At 41.9% G+C, this 23,810-nt stretch overlaps 1 protein-coding gene and 1 pseudogene across 2 annotated transcripts in view; one reads left to right on the top strand and one right to left on the bottom strand.

The window, feature by feature from the left end:
• Nucleotides 1–367: 367 nt before the first annotated feature.
• On the bottom strand, nucleotides 368–8,070 carry LOC131279605 (peptide chain release factor 1-like, mitochondrial; annotated as a pseudogene).
• A 9,113-nt stretch (nucleotides 8,071–17,183) lies between these two features.
• GDA (guanine deaminase) overlaps nucleotides 17,184–23,810 on the top strand; it is a 99,659-nt gene continuing 93,032 nt past the window's right edge. Inside the window, exon 1 of one of the 2 annotated variants that reach the window (XM_058301668.1) lies at nucleotides 17,184–17,634. In XM_058301668.1, coding sequence (XP_058157651.1) covers nucleotides 17,512–17,634 — 123 coding nt within the window. In that variant the 5' untranslated portion in view covers nucleotides 17,184–17,511. The remainder of the gene's footprint in view (nucleotides 17,635–23,810) is intronic. The other variant, XM_058301669.1, reaches the window with a different exon arrangement.

Here is a 23,810-nt window from a genome sequence, read left to right as displayed (position 1 = left end):
GAGAAATTCATAGAAATTGTCTCTTAAGAATATGCATACTATTTCCAAGTGTATTAATCCAAGTTTTTCAAGAGAATATTTGTATTTATACAAACAATGTGATTTGCTGCCTTTTAATAAGCTATAAAAGGTTTCAATTTAAAAATTAGGGAGTGGATGTGGCTCAAGTAGTTGAGATCCTGCTTCCCACATGAGAGGTCCTGGGTTTGGTTCCTGGTGCTTCCTAAAAACAAAAGTAAAAAATGGCAAGCAAAGAAATTATAAAACCAACTCAGGGGAGCTACTGTGGCTTGATGGTTGCATGCCAGCTACTCACATACAAGGTCCTAGGTTCAATGCCCAACCATGGTACCTCAAAAAAAAAAAATCAAACTTTTAAAGAAATATTTTCTACTACAGATTCATAGTCAGAATAGTTCTTCAATGACTGTACAAGATCGTCTCATGGGAAGCGGACTCGGTCCAATGGATAGGGCATCTGCCTACTACATGGGAGGCCTGTGGTTCAAACCCTGGGTCTCCTTGACCCATGTGGAGCTGGTCCATGCACAGTGCTGATGTGCGCAAGGAGTTCCCTGCCATGCAGGGGTGTCCCCTGTGTAGAGGAGCCCCACGCACAGGAGTGCACCCCATAAGGAGAGCCACCCAGTGCGAAAGAAAGTGCAGCCTGCCCAGGAATGGCGCCACCTACACAGAGAGCTGACACAACAAGATGACACAACAAAAAGAAACACAGATTCCCGGTGCCGTTGATAAGGATAGAAGCAGTCACAGAAGAACACACAGTGAATGGACACAGAGAGTAGACAACTTGGGGTGGGGGGAAAGGGGAGAGAAATAAATGAAAAATAAATCTTAAAAAAAAAGATGATCTAGTAGGTACTTTCTGTAAAAGTTTCAAGATAATGCAGGGTCTTGTTTATTCTGTGATCTGTGACTCAGTTCTGTGGAAAATTAAATGTCCTTATTTTCTTTGATCTTCCTTTTGTTCCCATCTGAATCCTTCTGGAATTGTATCTTTTACTTGTTTCTTCTCCTAGATGCATGCTGTAAAGTTTTTCATGTAACTTTTTCATAGCCACCTCTCTGTTTCTCAGTTGAGATCTCTCTGGGCATTCAGAGACAACACCTGTTGGCAGGTGGACTGTGTGGACTGCACTGTGGTATTCACATGATGCCCACCAGCTCCACTGGCTTGCTTAGTAGCAATTCTCAAAACTTTACGATTAATCACCTTTGAATGAGGTTATTTCAGTTAAGGTGTGGGCCAGCTGAATCAAGACAGTCTTTTTTTTTTTTTTTTTAATTTTTTTTTTATTGACTTTGTAATAATATTACATTAAAAATATATATGTGAGGTCCCATTCAACCCCACCCCCCCACCCCCCCTCTCCCCCCCCCAACAACACTCGTTCCCATCATCATGACACATCCATTGGATTTGGTAAGTACATCTTTGGGCACCTCTGCACCTCATAGACAATGGTTCACATCATGGCCCATACTCTCCTCCATTCCATCCAGTGGGCCCTGTGAGGATTTACAATGTCCGGTGATTACCTCTGAAGCACCATCCAGGGCAGCTCCATGTCCCAAAGACGCCTCCACCTCTCATCTCTTCCTGCCTTTCCCCATACCCATCGTCCACCATGTCCACTTTTCCCAATCCAATGCTACCTCTTCTATGTGGACATTGGATTGGTTGCAAGACAGTCTTAAATCTATTACTGAAGGCCTTGTAGGGAAGGTCAAAGAGAAAAAGAAAGCCATGGGAAGCAAGGGGTTGAAAATCAATGGGACATGGAAGAGAAAGGAGAAGACACCATTTTGTTCAATTCCACTGACAGAAAAACTAAGAACCAAGAATTATTGCAGCCAGCCTTAGCAAGCCACAGCTGCAGGAAGAAAGCATCACTTCACTGACACCCCAGTTTTGGACTTCTCCTAGCCTCAAGCCCTGAGCCAATAAATTCACATTGCTGAGAGAAAACATGGCATTTGTTTTAGGAAGGAGAAAACTGAAACCCAAGCTAAATGGACTTCCCTTAACTATGTGAACGTTATTCTTTGGGAATGGCAAGCGGCAAGTGCTTGCTGTTAGATTAGCCAAATTATCTTAGCCTACACAGCATTTATTCCCTGGGCATTTGTTTTTAAACTCCACTGCCCTCTATTATCCTGATTTTCCATGCAGAGAATATATATATTCACTCTGGTTTCAAGATGAAGAAAGTTAGGGAAGTTCCCCCATTTCTTCTTACATTTACTGGTTTCCTAGAAATATTCCCTTAAACGAGGAGAGAAATTTCATTACACTAAAACACCACCAAAGAACTCTATAAACAGGGTCTAAAATAGTTACTAATGCAGCATTGTTTTATTTAAAATTTTTTTTAAAATTATGTTTAGTATTTTTCAGCATTACTTTAGTACAAGGATAAAGATGTGAGCCTGTTAAGCTTGCGTGAGGACTGAAGCCAATCCCTAATCCCATTATAATGGAATTTGAACTATTACAGGAGTGTGCTATTATCAAATTTCACTGTTTTGCAATCTGGTCTTTTGGGTTACACACTGAACTCTCCCTGTAGTTCTCATTTAGTATATAAGAACTATCAGATTCTCTATTTAGTCCTCATTAAAGGAGTGAAAACTGGGAGTATAAGGGGGAACAGAAAAACGATGAATAAGAGACTATGTGGAAGAAGTAGAGAAAGAGAAGGGGCTCAGTAAGTAGGAACAAACCCCAGTGTTCTGTTGAAACAGCTTGCTCAAATAAAAGAACACGTAGGTCTGTGGAAAGAGCCTTGAACTAGTTGTCAAGGATCCAAAGATCTTACAGAACTATTGCTGTGATTTTAGATATGGCATTTAGTGTTTATATATCTCAGTTTGTTCATTTATTCCTTTCAGGATGATTGCAAGACCTAAATTTATGTTTCTGAAGACTCTTGATAAAACAAATAGTACTCTAGGAAAGCACTGGGTTGTTATTATGGTTTGGTAAGCATGTGCAAATCCTGTCTCAAGAAAATGTAGGAATAAGTCAGGTACAAAAGGATACATGGAACTTAATTAATTTTTCTTAAACATAGCAAGAAGAGGAGGAGGACTACTGCTTGACAGTTTTGCTGGGTTCCAATCCTGGTGCTCTTATTATAGCGCTAAGGTCGTCCCTGTAGACCAGAATCCTTTGGGGGAAAGGAAATGGTACTATGAAAGGAAGTGATTGCTCCACAGGTCATGTAGGTAGGTCTACGATAACTCTTGAGTTTCTTGTTGAACCCTTCCCTGGTGATCAATAGTTCTCTGGAATAATTAGATTCTATAGTTCAAGGAAGACAATATCAGCCAAATACAGGGCTCCTGTTTCACTTGTCTTTGATTATTTCTACAGCAATACCCAGAGTTAGCTATCCATTAGCACAATTGACCCATTTTTTACATCTTTGCTGGAGTAAGTTAATTTTTACCCAAGAAAGGTAAAATATCCTGGCTTATTTTATTTTTCCTTTATGTTTTCAATTTCAGTCAACAAAATAATCACATGGTCAAATAATTAACAATAGTAAAAATATATTGAGCACCGTCTATATTCCAATGGCTATGCTCAAAATTGTATATACACTATTTCACTTAATTCTAATAGCAAAACTGAGAATGAGTATTTGTATTACCATTTCGAGAATGTGAGATTCAAGCAAATGAAGTCACATGCCTAAGGTCTCATAGTCATAAGAGGCAGATCCAGGATTCAAATCCAGTTTTGTCTGATTCTGAATCCCACACTCATAATCATTTTGCTCTCCTGTCTTTGCCTCTGAGGAAGGTGGGCATAATGCTTCTATGTCCCTCTAGTAGTAAAAAGGATACCAGCATGAAATAAATGTTTACCGTAGTTTTTCATAACATTAGTAAATTTTACAATTTGAGGGAAAGGGATACCATTTTTGTTTTAGTTTGCCAGGGTTCTCTGACAAATACCATAAAATGGATTGACTTAAACAATGGGTGTTTTTGTCATAGGCTGTTTTGGAGGCTAGAAACTACCCAGGGTCAGTAGCCTTTCATTGCTGGCTCGCTGCAGTCCTTGGGGTTCCTTGACTTGAATCACATGGTGATGGCCCTCCTTTTTGGCCACACTTCTGGTTTTCAATGACTTCTGGTTCCTTGCTTCCCCAGGTGACTTTCTTTGACTTCGGGTTTCTATTTTTTTCTCTTTATAAGACCTCCAGTAATCTGAATTAAGGCCCACCCTCCTTCAGTTGGCCACGTCTTAACTAAATAACATCTTCAAAAAGTCTTATTTATATGGGGTTCACACCCGTAGGGATGCCAATTAAGGTTAAGACATATGTTTGTTGGGGTATATAATTCAATCTATCTCACGTATTATAAGAGGTTCTTTCAAAAATTTTCGTAATAAACTTACTTTAGAAATAAATATCGCTAACATATAAAAATCAACTCGTGATAAAATCTTACGTTTTAATGAAAGACTCCCTTTATTAACGTTCATCTGACTGACTTTAGAAGTCTTGTCAGCCATCTTCACAGTGGGCAAGGGATTAAATAGTTCCTCTCCAGAGAAGCTGTAAAATTTAAATTCTTCCTTAAAAGAGAAAGCTGTGATTTCAAATGTATTTGTTTTCTCAAAAAATTAATGCTAATATTGATACTATGATTTAAAGTTAATCTATGTGTGTTAGCCATGGTTCTCCAGAAAAAATATTAAGAGGCTTCTTATAGGAATTAACTCATGCAACTGTGGGGATTGGCAAATCTGAATTCCATAGGACAGGATGCAAGTTGGAAGCTTGAGTGAAGTTGAATTCCCCAGGAGAAGCTGGCTGAAATAGCAGCAGGAATTTTTCTTTCTGACTTCTGAAATTGTCAGTTCTGGCTTTAAGACTTCCAAGTGATTGGATGAGCCTCCCCTCATTGCTGAGGGCAATCTTCTTTGTTGATTATAGATGCAGTTAGCCACGGATATAATCAACTGACTAACGATTTAAATCCACCTATGAAATACCCTCACAGAAACAATCAGGCGGGAGCTTGCTTGACCAAACAACTGGACAGCATAACCCCGCCAAGTTTACACATGAAATTAACCACCACAATTTTCAAGCAATAAAGACGATAGCAGAATGTGTGTTAAGTTGGTAGGCGGCCATCCTCTGAGAACAATATAAAAGAAATGGTGTTGACTGTGTTTTTTGTTTATTTAGGGGGTTGGAGTAAAATTTAAGATCATTTAAAACTTCAGGATCCTTTTCAACTCCATCATTCTCTGAGACTCTATGATACTTCTGAAGGTCAAAGATCACTAAATATTTATGGTCTTGTAGCTGATGATCTTACCCTAGACAACGATTTTAACAACCTCAGCACTATTGACATGTTGGAACGGGAAACTCTAGGTTGTAGAGGGTTGTCCTGTGTACTGTAGGATGCTTTGCAGCACCCCTGGACTCTACCACTATGTGCCACTAGTACCACTCCACTAGTGTCAACCAAAAATGTCCCCGGACATTGGCAAAGGTTCTCTGGGGCAGAATCCCTCTAGGGTGAGAACCACTGCCCCAAGTCCAGTTCTCTCCATGTATACATACTCATTTTTCTTTTAAGAGACAGGGATCAATGGGAATTTTCTCAAATATCTCTATCTCAATGCATACCTATACTACTACAGTTAGCTCATCTAACAAGTCTGTGGTGCAACATGCCAGGTGCTCTATTAAGCACTGTGGCTACAGCATTAGAGGAGACACACACGGTCCTCACAGACCTCCATGGTGGGGGGAGAGATGTGCAGAGGTAGAGGGGGAAAGAAGCAAACATGTATACAGTTTCTCGTAGTCGCCTGTGTTCCTTTCTGTCCTTATGATTATCTTGGGAACTTAAGAGTGAAAGCGCGAGTCATGCCTTAAATCTTTAGGTTCCTGGGTGACAGCAGAATGCATAGAACAAGATGGGTTGAATTATGTATCCCAGAAAAATCATGTCCTTAATCTTAATCTCATTCCCGTGGTTGTGAACCCATTGTAAATGGGATTTTTTAAAGATGTTAATTTTAGTTAAATTGTGGCCAACCGAATCCTATTACCATATTATAAAGAGAAAGCCACGGGGAAGGCCAGAAGCCAGAAGTCAACAGAACTCTGAGAAAAGAAAAGGATATACTTACGTGACGGGAAAGCCACGGAATCCACGTACTGCCCAGAGCTGGAATTCTACCCATTCTGGGAAGAAGCAAGCCTTCTAGCCTCTGAAACTGAGAGGCAGTAAAATCCTGTTGTCTAGCTAACCCATTTTGTGTGGTCTTTGTCACAGCAGTTAGGAAATTAAGACAATAATCAAGAAATGTTTTCTGTATAAATGAATGAGAAGGCAGCATAACCATACTCAACACACTAAATAACAACAGCAGTAGCAAAATCAACCATATTTAATCAATTGAGGAAGGGAAAGAATTGAGATAGCTAAGATTTTGGTGGGTCTTATGAAACATTAGTGTCACTGCATCTTTCCATGAGTTTCATGGTATATTATCTTTATGTGCACAGCTTGTCACCCTAATGTCCTAGAAATATCTAAAAATATCAACCAGGCATGGCCTGCCATCCATCTTTCTTACAGTTTTATCTTAAAGTTAACAAGTTAAAATCTGATCAACAGATATTATCAAAGCAGGGCTCTTTGTTGTGGCCTATTTGAACCAGGCATTTTGGTGTTGTTGGGCCAAACTACAACTTTATTAGATTTTGTTACCAGTTTCAAAAATGGCATGAGGGATGAGTAAGCATTGTAAAAATTAGTAATCAAATTAAAATTGCAATGCTTTGTGTTCTAGGCCATCAAAAATCTCCCATTGAAACAACTACATCAAAATGTCCCATATCTAGAAATGACTATAATTTATACTAAGTAAGTACAGGGCTAATAGAAAGAGAAATTCTTTATGACACCAAAATATTAAATGTTTTTCTTCTCCATCACGGTAGCCAAATCTCTGGTCAAGATGCAACGTTCATGTCTGAGTTCTAAGGAAAGAGAAGTCTGTAAATAAAAATTAAAAGAATTATTCCATTTTGCACTATATTTTAAAAAAAGAAAAAGTTTGCTTACTTTTATGATTCTCGGTGTGAGGGCAGGAGCCATATTATACATTTTTATAACATAAAATACATAGCACATTATCTTACTCATAGTAGGCACAAAACAAATTTATTGAGTGAAAAAGAATGTATATTACCATATAATTACTTCATTTACACGGTGCATTCTGTCATAATTTATTTATTTATTTATTTATTTATTTATTTATTTATTTATTTATTTATTTATTTATTTCTCTCCCCTTCCCCCCCACCCCAGTTGTCTGTTCTCTGTGTCTATTTGCTGCATCTTCTTCTTTGTCCACTTCTGTTGTCAGCAGCATGGGAATCTGTGTCTCTTTCTGTTGTGTCATCTTGTTGTGTCAGCTCTCCGTGTGGGTAGCACCATTCTTAGGCAGGCTGCACTTTCTTTCGCGCTGGTCGGCTCTCCTTACGGGCACTCTCCTTATGCATGGGGCTCCTCCACACGGGGGACACCCCTGCGTGGCACGGCACTCCTTGCGCACATCAGCACTGTGCATGGGCCAGCTCCACACGAGTCAAGGAGGCCCAGGGTTTGAACCATGGACCTCCCATGTGGTAGATGGATTCCCTAACCACTGGGCCAAGTCTGCTTCCCTGTCATAATTTATTAATATTTAAGCTAGTTATATTTCTAATTACTCCTGTGCTTGGGCTTATCATTCCAGTGAGATAAGTCAATAACCATGAGTAAAGAAACCTTTGCCCTTTACACTCTCATAAACAGCTGATTTTTTCAGGCCCACATACATTTTCTTCTCTGGACAATTTCTTTCCATTTTCAAGGGCACCACCCCTTTCTCCACTCTGAGCTCCTGTGCTTTCAGTTCCTGCACGCCTGTGAGTGAGGGGTAAAGCATGTGACCAGGTCAAGGGTGGCATTTCTTATTGACCTTACCACACTGATTATTTCAGGACGGGGCATCATGCCCAGGAGGGCAAACAAGGTGATGAGGTTTCGTTGTTGTTTTCCCCCCTGGAATTTTTGGGAAAGGACCCTTGATTTTTATCCTGGACTTGAATCTGAGAGAATATCAAGTCTGGAGCTGTTGCTACTTTCTTGTGACCATGGGGGGGGGGGGGGGGGAGAGGGGGAGGGGGGGGGGAGAGAGAACAAGAGAGGAAGGGAAAGTGAGTTCTGGAGACTTTGACTGAACCAGTAACCAAGCTGAATCAGAAGCTAGTGGAATTTTTTGGTTATTTGAGATACTATAGTTCCATTTGGCTTAAGGAGTTTGGATAGTTTTCTATTACTTTAAACTCATTGTTCTTACTTACACATGCCCCAAGCCCAAATTACATGCTCTGTTTCATTAGTGCTCTGGAGGGAAAACAGAGATTCTTAAATGGGGTTTTTATGATTATGTACCATTAACTCATTTAATATTCATTGACTACCTTTTGTGTGCCACTGCAGAAGGAAATCTGAAATCACCAACCAAATTTTAAAAACAATTATAAAAATCACTTCTCAAAGATTTTTCCCCTACCATCAGAGCTGGACATTGGTCATAAACATAATTTGTAGCTTCTGCATGTCATAGGGAAGAGTCTTCTACAATTGGTAAATTCCTTCACTTACACATGGTATTAAAAATCATTCCTGGGAAGCAGGCTTGGCCCAGTGGTTAGGGCATCCGTTTACCACATGGCTGGTCTGTGGTTCAAACCCTGGGCCTCCTTGACCTGTGTGGAGCTGGCCCATGTGCAGTGCTGATGCGTGCAAGGAGTACCGTGCCACGCAGGGGTGTCCCCTGCGTAGAGGAGCCCCACATGCAAGGAGTGCACCCATAAGGAGAGCAGCCCAGCGCGAAAGAAAGTGCAGCCTGCCTAAGAATGGTGCCACCCACACGGAGAGCTGACACAACAAGATGAGGCAACAAAAAGAAAACAGATTCCCATGCTGCTGACAACAACAGAAGCGGACAAAGAAGACGACGCAGCATATAAACACAGAGAGCAGACAACCCGGGCAGGGGGGGGAAAGGGAGAGAAACAAACAAATAAATAAATAAATAAATAAATCTTTATAAATGTACATAAGGGAGGAAATTTGACATTCGTATATAATTTTCCAAATAATTTTTAATTGTATATATTAAAATAAGTGTGAGAATTTCTCATAACTCTTTTTTTTCTTTAAAAATATAATTATTTTGTCATTTAGCTTGTATTTCAGTTGGTCTTCAATTTGCACATGAAATCCACAACTATCCTAAGGGGCACTAATTGTATAGCTTTTTCTAATGATCATAACATTTGACTTTCTGCTAAGGTAGAGCCCAAACTTAGCATGGCTTCTGGAAGCATGGGCTCCTCCTTCATGCAACAGCTTTCAGTATATTGACTGTCATGTGTCATTAGCTAGTGCAAGCATATTTCCAATTCTGGAACCACTGCCTGCTCAAGACTTTGAGCTGGGTATTGATATCCTGGAGTAAAACCAGGCCGTCTCCATGGTCTCAAGAATTAGCACTTAAATAGGATTCGTTTAAACCTCTAGTTCTTAATTGTCAATGCAGCATGTTGTGTCTTTGTGTTTATATAAACACTTCTAGCTAAAGGCAGAAAAATAGACTCATTCCCCAAAACGTGTGAAATTGTGTTAGTGGTTTACCTACCCTGAGTCCATATTTATTAACCTGGAGTCTTAAGGTACTTAACAAGGTTAGTCAACAAATTCAAAACTAGTTTCCTTAAGCTATTTTTTTTTTTAGCATTTCACAAAGCCTAGTGTAATTTGTCCAACTCAAGATAGAGTGCATGGGTTAAGTAAAATGATAGCTCTAATTTTTGTTTGAATTACTTAATTCAGCTTGATAATATTAGACATTTCATATTACTCAGAAGCTTGGATTCGCAGTTATTTTGGTTTCTAAGGAAAAACGGGGAAATTTATTCAACAAATTTCTGTTGAGTATCTACCTTGCACTAGTCTCCTTGATAGATAAAAAAGTTTCAATGGAACCAGTAAAGGAATGTGATCTCTTATCTTGCAGACGAGGGAACCAAGGTCTAAAAAGTGAAATCACTTTCCCCAGGTATCATTGGTTAATGGCTGGGAGGGGATAGAAAACCAGAGGCACTGATTCTATCTACTGCTTATCTCTTGATATTAAAATCAGGCTAATTTTATAATCTAGATAAATCAACCCCAGGTCAATGGTATTTGCTTTGCGATGGCCATCAGGTTAGCAAGTGCCATGATGTGATCTCTGCTTAGGTGCTGCTACCTTATTCCAGAGGCACAGTTTAAGTAAGTGATGGAGGCAGGTGCTTACATGGTGCTGAAAACTTTCTAGACTGGAAAAATACCTCCTTGCACCTGCCTGGCATGATAGCAAAGTTAAGTTGTAACTCAGTCTTCTGGCTTTGAAGTTTTCCTTTGTTTATTAATATTCAGGTAAAAGGAGTGCCTTTCCTCAACTTTCTCTGAATTTAATTGCTGTTTCATGAAGTAGAGGTAGCTTCTCTCTAGCATACTTTTCCCTGCTATAAACCTCTAGGCTGTCTATAATCCTTTAGCCTTTCTCTATTTGAACTTTTCTAAGAAAATTGCAAAGATGTTAATGGTATGTTTTGAATGTTCAAATTCTAAAAAATGAATATATATCAATTTTTTTAAAAGGTAACTTCTTAAGCATAATAGATTTTTTAAAAACAAATAATGCATGTTATCAGTATGTGCTACTTCAGTTTCATTCTTAAGTGCCTTGTATTATATTCTGGGTCTTTAAAATTTTATGTATAGTACACATGGTATGCTGGTTTGAAGCTGTATATATCCAGAAAAATATGTTCTTAAATTTAATCCATTCTTTTTTTTTTAAAAATATTTATTTATTTCTCTCCCCTTCTCCCCCCCCCCCCCAGTTGTCTGTTCTCTGTCTATTTGTTGTGTGTTCTTTGTCCGCTTCTGTTGTTGTCAGCGGCATGGGAATCTGTGTTTCTTTTTGTTGCGTCATCTTGTTGTGTCAGTTCTCCATGTGTGTGGTGCCATTCCTGGGCAGGCTGCACTTTCTTTTGCGCTGGGTGGCTCTCCTTACAGGGCACATTCCTTGCGCGTGGGGCTCCCCTGCATGGGGACACCCCTGTGTGGCACGGCACTCCTTGCACACATCAGCACTGCGCATGGGCCAGCTCCACACAGGTCAAGGAGGCCCGGGGTTTGAACTGCGGACCTCCCATGTGGTAGACGGATGCCCTAACCACTGGCAAAGTCTGCTTCCCTAATCCATTCTTGAATGAATCCATTTTAAGTAGGATCTTTTGATGGGGTTACTTCAGCTAGGAAGGTGCTGCCTACCTTAGGCAGTATGGATCTTAATTCTATAACTACAGTCCTTTGTAAGTGGAGTGAAATTCAGACAGACAGAGAAAGAAAGCCACAGGAAGCAAGGCAGAAAAAGCCACAGGAAGTGAGAAGCTGAAATGAAACCCAGAAGAGAAGGGAGAGGCCAGGAGTGACCACCATGTACATTGCCAAGTGACAAGCTAGGGACCAAGAATCACCAGCAGCCATCCCCAGAATGTCAGTCTTTAGGAAGAAAGTATTGCCTTGATGATGACTTGATTTGGACTTTTTCCCAGTCTCAAACCATGAGTGAATAAATTCCCATTTTTAACCTGACACATTTCGTGGTATTAGTTTGAGCAGTCTAGGAAACTAAGGCACATGGTAATATGATATCCACCAGTCATACTAGGGGAATGTTATGGTAACTTTATGAAAGCTATTAATTTTTTCTCCTAAAGATGGCAAAGAGAAAAATGATTAGTGTAAGTTCCATCTGGGGAGGGCAATATATGTTTTGTATGCCGCTATATCTATAGTACTTGGCATAGTGCCTATCATAATATTTGTCAAACAAACAAATGCATGAAGGAAATAATTTAGGGACTACCACTATATTCTCATAAAAATCAACTAAATGAGGATCCAATAATCTCTTCATATTGCCATTATGGTGGCTTGGAACTATGTACCCCAGAAAAACATGTTCTTAATCTCATTCCATCCCTGTCAGTGTGAAGCCGTTGTAAATAGGAGCTTTTGATGAGGCTACTTCAGTTAAGGTGTGGTCCAATTGAATTGAGATGGGTCTTACTCCTATTGCTAGAGTTCTCTATAAGCAGAATGAAATTATGACAGAGAGAAAGCCACAGGAAGAAGTTGGAAGTCCACGGAACCCAGAGAAGCCAGGAGAGGCTGCCATGTGCATTGCCATGTGACGGAAAAGCCAAGGAAAGAGGATCACTGTCTGCTAAATCCAGATGGTCACAGTCTTCTGAGAGAAAGCATTGTCTTGATGATACCTTTATTTTGGTATCTCTCTTATCCTTAAAACTGTGAGCCAATAAATTCCCATTGTTTAAGCCAACCCATTGCAAGGTATTTGTTTTAGCAGCTTGGAACAAAAACAGCTAGTAAGTGCAGAAATGAGATACAGGCATAATTACTAGTGCACAGATAAAGTAATTTGGGGGGACCAAGGGTGTTCCTTTAATGGGTATGCAAATCTTGCTCTCACTTAAGAGCTAGAAAATTTAAATCATTATGATTTGCTATCTGTCAAGGCTTCCCACTCAGAAGAACACAGTTTTTAAAAGGAATGTATTTATCCCATCTCAGATTTTGGTATGCTTTTTTTCCACTTAAAGTATAACAAGCTTGTCAGAGTTTCCATGGTGAACACGGGGTACCATGGAAACTGATAGATTTAGCTACACGAAAAGAATAAATAAAATAGGCAGGCATTTATTTCACTGTGCAATGACAACTTTTCTCCTTTATATAGGAGAGGAAAAGTGGTTTCTCACTTAACCCACCTGCCCTTCTCTCCCTGTGTCTCAAGAAAATCGGAGTTATTCTCACTGGATCATTCTACCATCTTAAGCTGATTGGATTACTTCCCTCCTTAAGGCTCATTAATCCCACTTTGATTTCACTTTGGGTATGTCTGTGTGTCAAGAGCAACTGTTGGAAACTGTACAATGTGAAAGTTGTAGACTACAAGGCCCAACACAGTGGCCAAGTAATCATGGCAAAATTGAATGTATAATTCTTCTCCATGAGACATTGTGATGAGACGTTGTGTGAAGACAACTGGAGTCAAGTCTCAGGTCCATCCCATGCTAACTGGGTGGGAAAGCCAACATCCCTGAACCTGTTTCCCAGTCTGTAAAATGGTTAAAATGTATTTTCTTCCTACTTTACTGGGTTGTGCTGAGGCACAAAATGAGGTGGTACATGAGAAAGCTTTTTGAAACTGCCGAATCCTATCTGGCAGGAAGGACTGTGTATCAACAAGTATATTTACACTTCTAAGGTGACCAAAATGTCAAAATGGATTGGGTTCTGGTCCAGTCCTTTGCCTTAAGCAGCTGGAGCTTTTGAGTTTGCTAATCCCACCTGGTAACTGGGGAATTTTGAGCCCACTTGGCTCCACTGGGAGAAGGGGAAATGTGATTTTGTTGAAATGAAGCTGTTCAACTCTTTTGGACGTTTGAAAAATTTCATAATAAAATGCTAGGTACTGGGGCCAGGGATTGAACTCGGGATCTCGTACATGGGGTGTGGGATGCTGACACTCAACCACTGAACCACGTTCGCTCCCCTGATTTGGGTTTTCATGTGTTTACTTGTGTGTTTTTGTTTTGTTTTTAGGGAGCACTGAGCCCACCTGGGGCCGCCCATGTGGAAAGCAGGCACTCAACCACTTGAGCCATACTTAGTCCCATTGAGCTCTTTCTGAAGCTCTAGTTCCACTGAATTGCTTACCATCACCATACTCGCCCCACTACTTATTTTAAATAGCTAAATATAGGCAATACAGCCTTATCTTGAAATTCAGCATTCCTATAGTAAGTCCAAAGAGCACCTGCTTCTGGCCAGGCACTGTGGTAAGGGATCGAAGAGGACATAGTACTTACCCTGAAGGAGCATACACTCTTGGGGAAGATAGACATGTACGGGAGCAATCATAGCACTCCCAGGCCCTCAGAGGAGGAGCACTTACACGAGAGGGGCAAACTTCCTGGAAGCAGGGAGGTGCAACTACACTGAAGGATTGAGTATGGGGTGGGTGGCGGGGGTGAAATGAGTCAGACTTTGGTGTGGTATAAGGGCACTGCAGGTAGTGAGGAGAGCAGGAACAAAGCAAATCCCTAGCATGTGGGGGACTGGGGGAGACAGTACCTGAAGAAGCAGTCAGGACTACCTCAGGAAGAGTCCATGCCAAGAAGAGATGGGTGGGGGCTGGGCACTGAAGGTGCATGCCATCCTTAGATTTCCTTTTGAGATGATACGTTGGTGAAGCTTGAGATGAGCCATTACGGGCAGGGAATAGTAATACTCAAGAAAGCAGTGAAATGCCCTTTGAACAATTAGCCCTAAGGCTCTTTTCACTTCTACTATTATATAAGTTTAAACATGGGCTACAGAAAAAGTTGAAGAAGCTAACCTGCTATTTCCCTGTGCCTCTAGAGGCACAATCAATACCAAACTTATCATATACTCTGCCTTGCCCAGACCCCAGGTTATTAATCAGAAGCTGGCTTTCAATTGGCTTGGGATGTGTTTCTGGTGTTTTGTTTTTTGTTGGGGGCAGGGGTGTGTTTTAATAGTAAATATGAAAGGTCTGCCTTTCTTTCTTCTTCTAAATCTAAGTAGCAATGAGAACATTCCCTAGGGATTACCAAGATAAGAATCAAAATTGCAGGATGGCCAGCAATTTAAGGGAGTCACCAAGTTTGAGGGTGGAGAACTGGTAGGTGGCAAGGGGTAATGGGGAAGCCAAGGCACCCTCACAAGTGGCTGAGCTGGACTGCCTGGCAACATGACACCCAAGGCTTCTGGATCCTGAGCTGAGTTGACTACAACTCAGCTGAGAACGGGATTGGGACTGTGCACTGCTCGAAAGAGCTAATGCTTACCTGAACAACACCAACGCTGTGCCAGTGGGAGGACCACAGCCATTCTTCTGTTTTAGAAGATCAACCTTATTTAAGCTACATAATGACCACTCATTCCATAAACGACACCATAACAACATTAATAAACATGAAATCAAAAATCCCAGCAATTCCATTACCTCAGCAGAATGGTGACCACTGTTTGCTGTACATTTTTAGTTCTAGCCAATGCCTATAGGCTTTTCATGGTTTTAACCATAGCATAAATGCCATTTTAAAAAAAGTAGAGTGTACATTATATTATATGTAATTCTCATGTGACTACATATTTTCCCTATTGTTTTTAGTAACTGCTCAATATTCTACTAAGTGGATATATTCTAATTCACCAAACTAGCCCTCAATTGTTGGACATTAAAGTTGCTTTCATTAAAAAAAACCTATTAGCTGTCTTTGTTTAATGAAAGCCAATAAACATTTTTGAAACTTTTTAACCAAATCCTTTTTAAAACAGACTGGAGATTTCTCTCCTGAGTTAGTAGGCATACACGCCTAGGTTGAGAGAGATTTTCCAGTGCCTGGCTGTTGGGACTGCAAGTAGGGTTTGAAGTCTGCAGAGCCAGGAGAAAGTGATGGGAAAAAAGGGCAAGTGCAAGAGTCAAGTGCAGGGACGTCAGTTTCAGGGATTCCTAATTCTGAGGCCTTGGTAGGGTGGCCAGCTGGCTCGGATTGCCTGGGCCTGAGGGGTTTCCTGGAAAAAGGACTCTCAGGGTTAAAACTGGGTGAGTCCCTGGCAGACAGGGATGAGTTGGTCACTCTAGACCTTGGTACAGGGGAACTGAGAAGAGAATGAATCATTTTCATGAGCCAGCCCTGTGTTATAAAAGCAGCAGTTCAGAGAAAGCCTATTCACACACTGCCATGAGACCCTGGCCCTTGATGCAGAAGCCAAAATAGGTATTTCTCCCAGATTATTCCTCTACTCACAGGAAAATCACTCATTCATTTATTCAACGAATGTGTGTGGAGCACCAAGGCATAAGACAAGTCCCCTGCTCTTGATGTGCTTCCATTACTCTGTGTGTGTATGTGTGAGTTGGGAGGGGAGGGAGGTAGATAATATATAAGAAAGAAATGAGAAACGTCAGATGCTGATAAATGCTGGGGTGGAAACAGGATAGGTTAATGGAATAGAAGGTTGGGTTGGGGTGTGGGGAGGGAATGCCACTAGTTTGATGGGCAGGGGCAATTACTCTGAAGAGCTGACATTTGAAGCAAGTCAGAAGAGCTGGCCACCTGAAATTCCCCAGGAGAGTCATTGGGCAGAAGGCACAGCACGTGCAAAGGCACTGGGTGGAAAACCAGCTGGTTTTAATGGAGGAACTTAGTAAGGACTCGTGGCTGACCTAGAAGCAGCTTAAGCAAGAACCCAGTCCAAACTCCCTTTTCACATATGAGAATGATAAGGACCCTGAGATTCACATGCCTTGTCCACAGTCCCTTGTTTCCTAATCCAGCACTCTTTCCACAGAGCCTTTCCTAGCCACTTGGCTTGGGGATTTAACTTTCTCCCCTGTACAAGGGCAAGGAAGTCCAAGAGATTATTTTTTTTTTTCTTTTGTATGAGAAAAATTGGTATTGGAATTGTTTGTGGACAGACTCACAGGCTGAAGCATTAGCCTCAAGGTGAGGAGAGGAACTTTTGTGTACATATTAACCTCCAATGGTGGGGACCTGGATAAGGTCTGTAAGACCTGCTTCCAGAACATCAGGTTAGGAAAACATATACAAGGTGCAGCTCATAGGAACTGAAAATGAAGCTGCTCCGGCCACGTAGGCAGCCGTAATCAACCTTTCACCAGTCTCTGAACTTTTGCAAGTTCAGCCTCTGTGGGTGCACCAGGATTTGGCCATAAATGGCCCAGAGTTTAAAGGGCAGTGAAACACGCAGCGGCATCTTTAGGCGTGCCAGTTAGAGAAAGAGGGCAGGAGCTGGGGGACAGGGGGCAAAAGCAAATTTCATGACCAGTTAAAAGAAAAGTGCCAGAACCCTTTGCTTCCCCAGCTCTTTCCTTCCTCTCACGCCCCCTAGACAGTGACTCAGCCAGGGCGGGGTAAAAGAACTGCAACGTGAGCTGTGATTTTGGAAACCCAAAGAGTTAACATCAAGAACTCCTGCAGAGGAGGAGAGAAAGACCACACCCCACGGGAGTGCGGAGCCAACTCGGGGGAGAAGAATCCTATTGGCATTGAAGAGGCAGGGAGCCAGCCTCAGGCGCGGCCTGCAGAGGGCAGGCAATCGCCCCGGGAAGCGGGAGGGCAGGACAGAGGCCGGAGCCGGTGCCCTCTTGGCCGCAGCCCGCAGCCCGCGGTCCGCAGCCTCAGGCAGCCCTCGCCGCGCCTCGGCCGGTGCGCGCTCCAAGCCCGCGGACTCCGCGCTGCGCTGCGCGCTGCCATGTGCGCCGCCGGGATGCCGCCCCTGGCGCACATCTTCCGAGGGACGTTCGTCCACTCCACCTGGACCTGCCCCATGGAGGTGCTGCGGGATCACCTCCTCGGCGTGAGCGACAGCGGCAAAGTAAGCGGGCGCAGGCGGCGCGGGGTGCGGCGCACCCCGACGGGCGGGAGGGCAGGTGCAAGTGACCAGGCGTTGGGCGCTCAGGCGCCCGCAGTTCGCTCAGTGGGGAGCCAGCGCCGCGGCCGCGGAGTTCAACTTGAGCGCTTGGCTTTTGGGGAACGCGAGGAGAACCCTGGCGCTAGGCTCCTGAGCTGGCCCAGAAGTAACGTGTCCCCAGAAGGTGGGCGCAGTGGATCACTTACACCCACGACTGGTTCAACAGCTGTTCGGGATGCAGTGAAAGGCGGGCGGAAGGCTTTTACCCCCCAGATCATAGAAGGTCGTTAATTCAGGACCTTGCTTCATTCATCTTTGTGTCTCCGGTGCCTGGCACGGCGCCTGGCACAAGGTAGGCGCTCCGTAAATTTGGTTGACTTCATTGCAGAAGAAACAACACGGGGCCGGGGGGTGTCATTTGATAAGTGCAACTTGGTCCTTTCAGTGCATAGAATGAGCAAAAAGAACGGATTTCATCCACCTGACCATTCAACGGGGACAATGTATTAATGATTCAGGCTAAACAGCTGGTAATGCCAGAGAGGATGGTCCAAGAGAAATTCCATCTCTCTCTCCTCTCCACACACACACAGGAAACACACATCCATAGCATCAAAACAAGCAGTTACATTTTAAGGTACAAAATGTCTTCTTCGAATGTATCTTTTACACTTCCTTCCCAAATCGGGATTTCTACAGGTAACTTGATGCCTAATGTTTACTGTTCCACACTCACAGATGGTGACTGTATCAGCAGTATCCTGACCAATTTGGTAGCAAAGTCATTCCAATTTTAGAAGAAAAAATAATACGGAGATGGAATATTTTTGAGCTGATTCCTAACTGCCAGTTTGATTAGAAAAAGTACACGTATTTGTGATTTGTCAGGTTGGAGACACTATTTCTAGCAAAAGGTGCTACAAAGTCCATGACAGTTTTGAATGGTGACATTTGGGGGTAACTAAGCCGTGTTTTCTTAATCTATCTGTGCACATTCAGGGAACCTGCTGTTGTGTTTCCTAGGTGATGAAACTCTCAGAGCTCCCCAAAAGGGGAGATTCTAATCAACCCTGAAATTGATGTGTACTTGATCCTCAAATTTCAGGGAACTCTCAGGCTTGGGTCAAGTCCAGGAAACAAGGAAAGGGAGGTTGCTGAACCAATGAAAGATTAGAGGTGTTAGCCTACTCACAAGGAAATGTTCAACTTTTGGGTTTCTGTTTTTATATTTAACTTACCATATACAGAATTTTAATTGGGATAATAGCAGGCAAGAGAGTAGGTGTGGGGACTGGCTTTAACCAGTGAAGAAGGAGAAAAGGAAGTAATTTATCCAAAAAATTACCTTTTTTGGGGGGTTGTAGAGAAGAATAATAAAAGCATGCTCTGAACATGCAATTAGTAGTTGAGTTAGGGAGTCTATTCCTAAATATGGAGCATACTGAGGGTATAAATTTAGAAAACATGCCATTCCCCCACAAGATAAAATTAACTAGAAATCAGATACAAAGATGAGTTAATCAGGTGACTTAGATTTAGGGTGTGAAACATCCTAATCCCTGAACTGGTAGCTGTTTATTGCTCTCCTCCCAGGTGCAAGGCAGTTGACTCCTGACCTTTGCAGTGGGGACCTGTCATACATATTGCAAGAATTGATCTACCCCATTTTTGAAATGGGGAATGCTTTGCCTTTATGGTTGCATGGATAAATATTGTATTCATTTTTAAAATTTCAAGGTTCTAACAAGAAAATAATATTGCCATGTAATAAAATAGATACATGTGCCAGATCGTTGTAATCCTTAAGTTTTTACTGAGCTCCTAAAGCTGTTTTCAAATCTTGGTGTGAATCAGAAAGACATGGGATGCTTGTTAAAATGCTGATTCCTGGGCCTTGTCCTCAGAGACTCTGAATCTGCAAGCCTGGAGTGAGCCCCAGGAAGTGGCATTCTAACAAGCATCCCAGGAGATTTGGACACAGGGAGTGACTGGATTATAATTTGAGGAACCACAGTAGATAGGTTGTGTGATGAACTAGTTTCGTGGGTCCTAAGTTGCTCAGCTCTCCATTTCAAGCCCAGGTCTGGGGTAGCCTCTCAGAGAGACGAGAATCCACTTCCTCTCCCTTCTCTCTTTCCCCTCTTCTCTCTTTTCCCTCACTCCATATGATTTCATTTGGGTCCAGAGAATGGTAGTGACTACTTTTAATTCATTATACTAAAGCTTGTTCAAAATCAGAATAATTTTTAAAAATTCTGTAGCCAGCATTTTGGTGCCAGGCATTCTGAATTCAAAGTTAGTTTTTCTAGTCTACTGGTATGTAGCTTTTTAAAAGAAAGACTTCAGTCGTGTGATTCATTTGCAAATATCTGATTAATCTCAAGATGGTGTGTACTCAAATATTATTTAATTACCTGAGTCTTCTCACATAGATAGAGCCCAGGTTAACTTTTAAAACACATAAAGATGACTGGGGTCTTTTAGTGCACATATACCTAGACATAAGAGGGAAGAAGAGAGTCATTTGGGAGGTAGTACCTTAGAGTGACAGGAGCAAGTCCTGTGGAGAAAGAGAGATCTGCGTCCAAGTCACTAGCTGTGTGACCATGTGCAAGATACTTAACCTCTCTGAGCTTCCATTTCTTCACTTGTAGATTCCTAATTTCCTTTTGCTAAATATTCTAGTTTTCCAGGCTGCTGTGACAAATACCACACAATGGGTTGGCTTAAACAATGGTAATTTATTGGCCTACAGTTTCAGAGACTACAAGGCTCCTCTCCTCCAGGGGTGTGCAACATTCTGGTTGGCAGGCCATCCCATCCTTGTGTTCCTTGGCTTTCCCAACACATGGCTTTATCCTCTCCTTTTGCTTCCCAGTTCCATTGACTTCCAGCTTCCAGCTCCTTCTTGTGGCTTTCTCCTGTAAAAGGTTTAAGCACCTTCCTAACTCACATGGGCCACATGTTAACTAAAATAACATCTTTAAGAGATTCTGTTTACAATGGATTCGCACTTAGAGGAATGGATTAAGATTAAGAACATGCTTTTTTCCCGTGGGGTACATAACTCAATCTGCCACACTAAGTATTAAGAGAGATAATACATGAAAATGCCTGGTACTGAGTGGGCCATCAACATAAGCCATGTTCCATTCTGTCCCCTTTTTTTCCTTCTGGGTTCAGGTGGAGCAAATCCTTAAACTCTGGTCCACGACAGCATTTCTGCGTATTTCCACTTGGTGGCGCCCATGGGGGCCAAGCAGTGGAAGGGAAAGCCATGGCCTGGGATGAACTGTGTGGGAGAGGGGAGAGGCCACCAGGCCTTAGCTGTGCGGCCTCGCTGCTCATTAGCTGATCCACTGGGGAACAAAGATGCATCTGGGAAGATCTATGGTGCACGTGCTGTATGGTTCCCTAGCATGCTATTTCTGTTATTTCTTTAGTCCTCACAATAACACTATAAAGTAGGTAACTGTTATTCCCACTTATAAATGCGGAAGTTGAGACTTGAGAAATCAGGTGGCCAAATATGGTGGTGGAGCTGGCCAGACTAATTAATTAAGATCTGTCTGATGGCCAAGGCCCATGGTCTCATCTGTATAGCAGAACTGCCTCCCCAAGGCATAGAACTAGCACTTCAGCAAGGGTGCTAAGACTTACTGTGAAGGTGGACTGATTTCTGAGCCAAACACTGGACACATCACTGAAGGTGCAGTGATAAATAAAACACATGCACTCAGCCCTACCTGCATACGGTTGATAATCTAGTGGCACATTAATAGTTGCTAAGGTCTGTCAGAACTTGAACTAGTCAAGGAAGTGACATTTCAATTGTGATCTGAATGACTAAAGGAGGCTTATTTTTATTCTACTATAGACTTATTACTAGTCTAGCAATGGAAGAACTCTTAGCATTGATGTAAAGGCAGTGGCCACCAGAGGTTCTGAGGGGAGGGAAAGGGAAGAATAGGTATAATATGGGGCATTTTCAGGATATTGGATTTGTCCTGTATGACATTGCAGTGATGGATACAGAGCTTGTATATTTTGTCATAATTTACCAAATTGCACAGGACAGAATGTAAACTATAATATTAACTATAGTCCATGGTTAGTAGCAGTGCTTCAATATGTGTTCATCAATTGTAACAAGTGTACCACACTAATGAAGGATGCTGTTAATGTGGGACAGTGTGGGAGGGGGAGGCAGAGGAGCATATGGGAATTCCCTATATTTTTTATATAACATTTATGTAATCTAATGCTTTTTTAAAAATAAAAAAATTAATTATAAAAAAAATCTGAAGAATGAGTAGAGGTTGAATAGATAAGTGAGGCAAAAATGGAGAAAGAGAAAAACCTAGGCAGAAGAAACAGCCTATGCAAAAGCCCTGGGGTAGGAAGGAATGAACCAGTCAGTGTGATTAGAGTCCAGAGTATAGAGAGAAGGAAGGAACCAGTAGGCAGTGCAAATCAAGAAGGGCATGATGGATGAGGGTAGGGGTTTGTGCCATGATCGGAGTTTGCATTTGTTAAAGATCATTTTGGATTCAAGGAGTTGAGGGTAGGCAAGGAGATCAGTTAGGATCCTATTGCAGTAGTGAAGGTAAAATATACTGGTGTTTTAGATGAGAGAGGCAGTGCAGTGTAGCAGTTAAGACCCGAACTCCCAAGACTACCTCTAGCACTTACTACCTATGTGCATTTGATCACCTTACTTAACATTTCTGTGTCCAGGTTTGCTCATGAGTAAAACAACTATTAAAATCTACCATAGAGGGTTATTGAAAGGAATAAGTGAATTGCTAATTGTAAAGTGCTTAGAGTAATGCCTGGCATGTAGTACATGCCCAATAAACATCAGCATTATTGTCAGCTATGGAAATAGAGAGAGGTGGACAGAATCAGTAGCTATTTAGGCCAGATCATCTGGATTTGATGATAGCTTGTGTATGTTGGGTTAGAAAACAAGAACATCGAAAGTGATTCCCAGGTGTATATGAATGGTAAATAGTACAGTGGGATACAGATCGGTGGTGATAGGTAAGGCTTCCTGAAGGAAGTGGTGACTGAGGTGTACCTTAAAGAATAAATGTCTTGTACATGCAGAAAAAGATTAAAAACTCTGATGATGGGAACGAGGCCGGGTTCTCCAACTCCAAGACTGCTGGGAGGAGACAGAGTTATATTTCACCTGAGACTGCTTCCCCATCTTACTTTGCCAGGCATTCTCACAGTCTGAATCACAAATCTTAGTGGTTCTATACCATCCTTCCCTCCTGTTTGGGAGGATGAAGACCCATCTTCTTGCCAATCTCAGGACCCCAGAATATCCTCTGGATCCTAAAGAGGAAATTTGGCACACATCTTCCCTTGTTAGGCTGCCAAATTGAAGCTTGGCTTTCACTGGACAGATGCTTTCATGCCGAAGTATCACACTATCATCTTATAAATTCTCATTTTCTGGGAGGCAAATTGCTTTGTTTAAAATGCTCATGGCAGATACTTTTGGTCATCCAATCAATAGCCATGCCCCTGTCTATCTTATTAACATATTCTGAATTTGATCAGCCCATAATATACTCAACACATGGGTAAATTATGGTGTGAGCCAGTCATAGTAATTCCATTCCCATTTGCTGGGTACATATTTTCCCAGCTCCCTGCTAGCTAAGTGTAGCTACTGATGGTACCTGGCACATAGGAAGTCTGCTCAGAAGCCTCTGGGAGATTTCCCCCCCTAATGAAAAGATACAGATGTGGGAAGAGAGGCCTTTCCTTCTTTGGATGCTTTCATGTGACGACAAGATACCTAGAGCTGCCACTGCCACTATTTGAAACTGAGGAAAAGGTTAAGAGGATTCCAGAGATACCAGTCCAGTTCCTGGTATCACTGAACAATTTGACTGCACCTGAAACTGCCTATCTCCACACTACTTTTGCAAGATAATGAATAATGACATGTCTTTATTGTCCAAACATCTGTTACTTGCAGCCCATAGTATCTCTAACTGACACTATTTTTCAAATAATCATACTATTTTTCAAAGGATTGCTAACTGCCTTCTCCTATCCCCTTCTCACAGTGTCCTTGTTGGTCAAGAATCTCAGTGTCTTCTCAGGCACCCAGACCAAAACTG

This window comes from Dasypus novemcinctus, chromosome 8 (assembly GCF_030445035.2).
Source record: "Dasypus novemcinctus isolate mDasNov1 chromosome 8, mDasNov1.1.hap2, whole genome shotgun sequence".
Classification (NCBI taxonomy): domain Eukaryota; kingdom Metazoa; phylum Chordata; class Mammalia; order Cingulata; family Dasypodidae; genus Dasypus; species Dasypus novemcinctus.
Note: the sequence above shows the minus strand (reverse complement) of the source record. Positions and strands in the feature narration are given on the sequence as shown.